This window comes from Carlito syrichta, unplaced genomic scaffold (assembly GCF_000164805.1).
Source record: "Carlito syrichta isolate Samal-C Ts95f unplaced genomic scaffold, Tarsius_syrichta-2.0.1 Scaffold309294, whole genome shotgun sequence".
Taxonomy (NCBI): Eukaryota; Metazoa; Chordata; class Mammalia; order Primates; family Tarsiidae; genus Carlito; species Carlito syrichta.
The window spans coordinates 1,655,089-1,663,010 of record NW_007253390.1 but is presented as its reverse complement, the minus strand read 5'-3'; the positions used below and the strand labels follow the sequence as shown (position 1 = coordinate 1,663,010).

Sequence of the window (7,922 nt, the reverse complement as noted above, 5' to 3'; positions counted from 1 at the left end):
GCGACACAGTGAGACTCCGACTCAAAAAAAAAAAAAAAAAGAAATAAGCCAGGCCTAAAAGAGTCAGGCTGTATATGTCTGAAACTATGCAAATCACTCCTCCAGAACAACACAGCTCTGTTTAAGCAGCAATAAATAAAATCAAACTACCCTGCTTTCTCTTTCTCTTTTTTCCATAGGTTTACTTATCTCTATTTTTTTCCTTTCTTCATTGTCACTGAACATTTACTCTATGAAAAATCACTGACGGGAATACAAGAGGAATCCAGCTATTCTGGAATATATTACTGGTGTAACACATACTAAAGTGGCAAATGAATGCTATAAATAGCTGGAATTATGAAACATCAAGGGGATGGAAATTACCCTTCCACTCTGCTTTCTATTCTTATTCCTCCATGAATTTAACAAAAACAATACATCAGCATTTGCACTTAAATGCTGCAAAATAAAGAAACAAAAACTACACACATACTAGGACAAATTTTAAGACACACCAAGGCCAGTCATGGTGACTCACATCTGTAATCCCTACCACTTTGGGAGGCTGAGGCTAGAGGACTGCTGGAGCACGTAAGAGTTCAACACCAGCCTAGGCAACATAACAAGACCTTACTGCTACAAAAAATTAAAAACTTTGTGGTATGGTGCACATGCCTGTGGTCCCAGCTACTCAGGAGGCTGAGGTGAGCTATGAACATGCCACTACACTCCGGTCTAAGTGACAGAGTGAGATCCTCCTACTCAAAAATAAAAATAAAAAAATGAAAAGACTCACCAAGATTTTAACTCACATTTCTGGGCGACATAACAAATAATTCCTTTGTGCTTTTCTAAATTTTCCAAATCTTCTAAGATGAATACACAAGACATGCACCACATGAAAAGTTACCATATTTAACAAGATTAAAGGAGGAAAAGGCTGGTCTGAGTACAAGGGTATTTATAATTGATCACAGCCTGGCCATGTTTCCTGGCTTTGAACCCTTCTCCCACCTTGGGGAGGTAAATCTCCTCTTTCTCTAATGTACTTTCTAAATAAACTTTATTTTCCTTTTTTTTTTGAGTTGGAGTCTCACTCTGTCGCCCAGGCTGGAGTGCAATGGCTCGCTTCCAGGCACCGCAGCCTCAGGTGATCCTTCTGCCTGGGCTCAGGTGATCCTTTCGCTTCAGGCTTCTAAGCAGCCAGAACTACAAGTGCATGCTAGCACACCCCGCTAATTTTTTAATTTACTGTAGAGACGAGGTCTCACCATGCTGCCCAGGCTGGCCTCGAACCTGCGGTCTCAGGTAATCCTCTCACCTCGGCCTCCTAACGTGCTGGGATTATAGGCTTCAGCTACCACACCTGGTCGATATTTGGCTTATAATGGAATTTTGGACATTGAAGAACTTGTTTTATGACAAAAAAATCAATTTTATATATTTTTCTAATGTGTGGTAACGTGTGAAACAGTCACCAACATGTATTACAGGCTCATTGATACATGTTGTGCAATTTTAATTTGTTTGACAACTTCCACCTGGTATTTTTCTATTTGAGCAGACAATGCAGTATCATTTTCTTCCTCCCACATTAGTAATATGTAATTTATTGCCCAGTTGGTACACCACTGTGAAAGTACTTCACACATTCTCTTTCTATGTAATGCCAGTTGGTTCTTTTTTACATATATCTCAGTATATATTCCATCTATTTATTTGCTTTTTAATGCAATTTGAATGGAAAACTATGGAAATATACATTTTTGAAAAATTTATGCTGGCATAAGTTTGTCCTGTATAATCACCAGCAATCTCTTTATGTCCTGCGAGGGGACATCCAAGTGCAAAAGGTTAAAACATAACTATTAACCAAAGTCCATATTTAATTTAGATTTCCTTAGGTTTTGTTCTTTTTCTGTTCCAGAATACATTTAATTGTCATGTCTCCACAGGCTTCTCTTGGTAGTGAGTTACCTGATGCAATCCTCCTGCCTCAACCTCTTGAGTAGCTGGAAAAACAGACAAGTGCCTCCACACCCAGCTGGTTTTTCTTTTTTTTTTTTGAGTTGGAGTCTGTCACCCAGGCTGGAGTGCTCACAGCCACCACAGTCTTGACCTTGTTGGGCTCAGGTGATTCTTCTGCCTCAGCCTTCCAAGTAGCTGAGACTACATGTATGCACCACCACGCCTGGATAATTTTTTGATTTATTGCAGAGATGAGGTCTCGCCAAGTCGCCCAGGCAGGTCTCGAACCTGTGAGCTCAAGCAATCCTCTCACCTTGGCCTCCTAAAGTGCTGGGATTATAGGCGTGAGCCACTGCACCTGGCGATTTTTCTATTTTTTTTTTTTTTGGTAAAGATGAGGTCTCGCTTTGTTGTCCAGGCTAGTCTCGAAGTCCTGGTCTTAAACGACCCTCTTGTCTGCAGCCTCCCAAAGTGCTGGGATTACAGGCATGAGCCACCATGCCCCACCCGATTGCTTTTTTTAACTCCTTGAAAATGTGTAAGGTGATAGAAGCAGCCTCTCAAAACACAAGTGAAAACCTATATGGCATCTACAAATACCAGAGGTTCAAGGCTTGGTGTGTACTTTTTTTTTTTTTTAAGTTAGAGTCTCACTCCTTCGCCCAGGCTGGAGTGCAGTGGCATGCATGCTCACGGCCACCCCAGCGTAGACCTGTTGGGCTTCAGCAATCCTTTTGCCTCAGCCTTCCGAGTAGCTGGAACTACAGGTGTGCGCTACCATACCCACTATTTTTTATTTTATTGTAGAGATGAGGTCTCGCCAAGTTGCCCCAGCTGGTCTCAAACCCATGGGCTCAGGCAATCCACTTGTCTCGGCCTCCCAAAGTGCTGGGATTACAGGTTGAGCCACCGAGCCCGGCCAGTGTGTACCTTAATAATACCACTTATATTTCTTGAACAACATAGTAACCAAGAAAACACTGGAAAATTAGGTACTATTTACTTTCCAGGGTGTACAATTATTACAAAGGGGAAAAAAAAGGAAAAAGATATACCATCACTTTAATCTTCAGGGCCTCAATTTCCTCAGCTAGCAAATGGGGGATAATAACAGCACTAACCTCTTCCACTGCTGTGAGAATTAAATAATGCTGTAAAACACTTAGAAGAGTACCTGACAAACAGTAAGCACTCAATAAATGAAAAAAGTACAACGAATATAATTTTTTCAAAAGTACAACGAATATAATTTTTTCAGATTTTTGCACTGACCTCTGCACAATGTCCAAAAGCTAACCTTGGATAAGAGCTCAATCAGCTTGATCAGTTTCTCTCAAAAAACCCTAGTCTTTCAGAACACATTCTCTTCAGCTTTATGATATCTCAGAAGCTACCATTCCCAACTCTTACAAACCTGACTCTCACAAATTGTTTTCCTCCTGGAGAAGGAAAAAAATTCACCGATCATCTGAAGGACAGAGCTAAGTTTTCTTCTTTATTTAAAATTTTTAAAGATGTGGGGTGCAATTCAGGATAAAGAATACAAATGGTCATTGTACAGTTAAAATTTGGGCCTCACTTTGGTCCCTACTTCACCTGATTTGAGATCAAGTACTCCTACTGATGAAGTGTGCCCATATCCCCCACACCCCGCCTGCTGCAGTTTCCCACTACTGCCAATCCCTTTCTTACAGTATTACGATAACTGTTCAGGGTCCGCTTATGAGTGAGAACATGTATTCAGTTCTTTGTTTCTGTGATAGATCACTGAGTATACACATTTTCAAATGGATACAATTCAAGTTAACTTTCCAAACAAATCATAAATCAAGAAGAACCTAAAGGGACATTAGCTTGTGGCAAGCTGCTAGACAAAATAAAATCATTAATTGGTATAATATAAAAAGGAAAAACATAGCTCCATCTTCAAATAAACAGAAAAGAATAGTCTTCAGTACAAATGAAAAAATTCTGCTCACCTCCCAATTGTGGAGCCCTGGTTTTAATAGCTGTCAAACTTCCTCGTAGTCTGTGGTTTACTCCCTATAACAAAAGGAAGCATCTAAAAATATAATACACCGGAAATGTAATAATTTCTAACCCACTGATGGGCCCACCAGTAATATAATAATACTACCAAACCCAAGTCCTCCCCTCCTTCTTTCTTTTTGAGTTTGGGACTCACTCTCTTGCCCAGGCTAGATATAGTGGCATGATTATGACTCATCGCAATCTTGACCTCTTGGGCTCAGACAAACCTTCTGCATGAGTCTCCCAAGCAGCAGGGACTACAGGTGCAGGCCACCTTGCCTGGCTAATTTTTTGATTACTTGTAGAGATGAGGTCTCACTATATTGCCTGGAGGGTCTTGAACTCCTGAGCTCAAGCAATCCTCCAACCTTGTCCTCCCAAAGTGTGAACACTGCATCTAGCCCCCAAGTTTAAAGTAATGATAAAATAAGACCATTCACCTACTTACCACTGGAGAATTTCGAAAACCTTTGATTGCTTGAAAGATACCACCACCAATGGTTCCCATTGTAAAGGCCCCACCACAGTCATCCACAATTCGCCAGGGGCTAAGATCAGGGGGAAAAAAGATGACCAGTATTTTATTCATAAACCACAAAACTTTCTTTGCTAACACCGTGAGATGCAACAGATTCCATTTCAGGGCCCACTGCAATCAATAAACATTTGGCCTTATAAAATGACTTGAGAAAATGCTATATCCAAAAATGGTAGTCAGAAACTCAAAGCAGTTTTAACTACAAAACTAACCAGATAACTGTTGTATTGCTTCAGGACGTAAGTATTAAGACAAAGCAAAGAGGCTACCTAATGATTAAATACTTTATCTCCCTGCTAACCTGTGTCATTTTACCATAGGAAACATCAACTTACGGTGTGCTGAGTCCTGCATAGATGAGCACAATTCAATAAGGGGGCTAACTACCTTTGAAGAAGGTAAGTTTGAAGAGCCAGGGATGCTGAAACTATATCCTGTATGCCACTGGGAAGAGGAGGGGAGCACAAAGCAGGCACCAGGGCTAAGCACAGCAAATTAATAACTTAAAGTCCTGTGGACTTCAACAACTGAAGACACTTGGCTCTTGGTCTTACAAAATAAAACAGGTAACTGACCCAAATATAAAGATTTGATTTTTCACTTATGACCTCAGAAACTTTAAACTCAGACAACCTGGGGCTTCTCTCTGACAGCAATTACATTGTTTTACAATTACTTATTCTTGTGTCTGATTTATTTATGCTTTTATTCCTTGAAACTAACCAAGGGCTAGCACAGAGCCCTCGCTCAATAAATGCTGAATGAAAGAATGAATTTCTGTTCATGGCTTTTCAGAGAACACATGTTACTATCTCTTCCTATTCTTGCCCCCCTCCTCCTCCAAGAGAGAATTCCAGGAAAGAAAACAAGATTCCAGCCTAATGGAGCTTACCCAGGCCCCTTGGGTAAAATTTATGTTCCGGTCATTTGAAATGCTTAATCCTGCGTACAGACAGCATGATCCAAGTAAGGCCTCAAGAATGGAACTCCCTCAGAAGCCTATCTTCCTTTTCTCAGAGCCGGAACCGAGTTAAGGCGTAGGGCCGCGCCCAAGGTCACCTCGGCTGGTAGAGGGGGTTATAACTGACCCGGCGCAAGGCTGATTGGCCCTGAGTTGGCAGGAGGTTCCAAGGCACCATCAGATCCAAACCCGGATCTCCTCACCATCCATTTTAAGGTCACAGGGGTGCTGGGTTGGCAGTGATGGGGGTTACAGGGTACGGACCGACTGGCCGCTCAAGTCCGCCCTGTCCACGGTTACTAGGCCCAAGTGGACGTGGCTGAGGCTGAGTTTGGCTTGCACCTTGGGAGCCTGGACAGAGAAGAACGAGGGCCGTGGGCAGAGGAGCAAAAGAAAGGCAAAGACAGCGGACGGGACTCACCAAGGCTCTCGAGCGTACTCCTCCATCTTGACTCCGGCGGCGCGAACGATGCCGGGCAAGCTGGGCGGAGCCTGACCCCTGCGGCGGAAGTGATCCCGAAAGGAGGGCCTTAAGGTCTACGAGGATTGGCTTATCGTATCCCGCAGCAGCCAATGGGATCCGAGACTCCTCGGCGTGTGCGTGGCGGGGCGGGCCCCACCCAGGGCCTCGAAGGCTTCCGGTTTGGGCTGTGTGGGAGGGGTACTACAAAAGATCTAGAGTTCAGATTACCCTGCCGCGGAAGGTTCCGTGGCCTGAGATAGTCCTGATATTGTTCCTCTAGGGTTTATTAAGCTTCCTAAATACTTTTTTTTTTGAGTTGGAGTCTTACTCTGTCACTTAGGCTGGAGTACAGTGGCACGCTCATGGCTATCACCACCTCGACCTGCGGTGCTCCCCTGATCCTTCCCCTTCAACCTCCGAAGTAGCTGGAATCACAGGCTCACGCCACCACGCCCGGCTAATTTTTTTATTTATTGTAGCGACGAGGTCTCACCAAGTTTCCCAGGCTGATCTCGAGCCCCTGGGCTCAGGCAATCCTCTCGCCTTTGCCTCCAGAGCTGGGATTACAGGCATGAACCACCGTGCCCGGCTATTTTTTTTGTTTTGTTTTTAGTGATTTTGCTGTCACCTGTGAATTAATGCTATCCTAATTCGTCGTTATTATGAAGCTGTGAAACTACATGTCGCTCCTGTTGGACATAGGATGCTCAGACCTGTATAATCATCACAGCGCCTGGAATGTAGAACATTACATGTTTATGAGATGGGACTATTGGGCCATCTGGAGTGTCATGGCCAATTTGTAGTTCGTAATTTTAGGGACATTGACCCCAGAGCCTCTTACACTCACTAATGATCACCAGAAGATGTGAGGGATGTCTAGCTCTGAGAAGAGGAGACTGAAAGGGTAGGACCTATAGGAACTTTTAGCGTGCAATCAACAAAACCCCATCATATGATGAGGTGCGTCTCTCCATTCTCTACGTTTGCAATTAACTTGTTAACTTAATTTGTTTTATGGAAAAGTCAGCATAATAAATCATGGGAGACTACAAAGAAGAGTGAGATTCCCTCTGCAGGCTTGGAAATAAGATAGCAGATGAATTGAACCTCCTATAGAACTAACAATGATCAGTAAGTGTGTCTTGTATGTGAGAACAGTTCAAACTAGTCATCTGATTTTGATGGAAACTACATCATGTGATTGTAATTAAGAACACTTAAACCTGATTATTTTTACAGGTTGAAAACAGAATGTGGAAGGGGGTAACGTGGAGCCTAGAAGGTGGAACTCAGCAAGAATCTGATGTTTAGTCAGCACTCCAGACTTGATGGGCATAAATATTTCACTAGAGATTTGCACTCTCATGGACAGAGATATTTTTTCTGGTCTCACCAGGACCCAGATGAAATATCCCTTAGCTCTAACTATCTCCCTTTGCTCTTGTTTCAATTAATTATGCAATCTTCTGATTATTGACTTCTGAATAGATTTCCATGTGGAAGAGAATACCTTGGGCTGTGCTTATAACTATTCTTGTCTACTTGGTAGTTAATACTGGTTTATGCATCTACCTCTTATGAGATGGGTTCTTTTGACTCAGTCACAAGGAAGAGTCAAGGTTCTCCAGGGATATAGCGTGCGTGCGCATGCACACACACATGAATATATGGAGATTTATAGCCAGACACGATGGCTCACGCCTGTAATCCCAGCACTTTGGGAGGCCGAGGCAAGAGGATGACCTGAGACCAGGAATTCAAGTCCAGCCTGGGCAACTTGGCGAGACCTCATCTCTACAATAAATCAAAAAAATTAACTGGGCATTATGGCGATTGCCTGTGATTCCAGCTACTTGGAAGGCTGAGATGGAAGTATCACCTGAGCCCACTAGGTTGAGGCTGCAGTAGCCGTGAGCATACTACTGCACTCCAGCCTGGGTGACAGAGTGAGACTCCGACTCAAAAAAAAAAGAGAT

General features: G+C 43.0%; 1 protein-coding gene across 2 annotated transcripts in view; it reads right to left on the bottom strand.

Moving 5' to 3' along the window:
- TIMM17A (translocase of inner mitochondrial membrane 17A) overlaps window positions 1-5,986 on the bottom strand; it is a 12,556-nt gene extending 6,570 nt beyond the window's left edge. The window contains exons 1-3 of one of the 2 annotated variants that reach the window (XM_008067122.1): window positions 5,902-5,986; window positions 4,430-4,529; window positions 3,930-3,993 (exon numbers count right to left, since the gene is read on the bottom strand). In XM_008067122.1, coding sequence (XP_008065313.1) covers window positions 3,930-3,993; window positions 4,430-4,529; window positions 5,902-5,927 — 190 coding nt within the window. In that variant the 5' untranslated portion in view covers window positions 5,928-5,986. The remainder of the gene's footprint in view (window positions 1-3,929; window positions 3,994-4,429; window positions 4,530-5,901) is intronic. The other variant, XM_021717132.1, reaches the window with a different exon arrangement.
- Window positions 5,987-7,922: the final 1,936 nt, after the last annotated feature.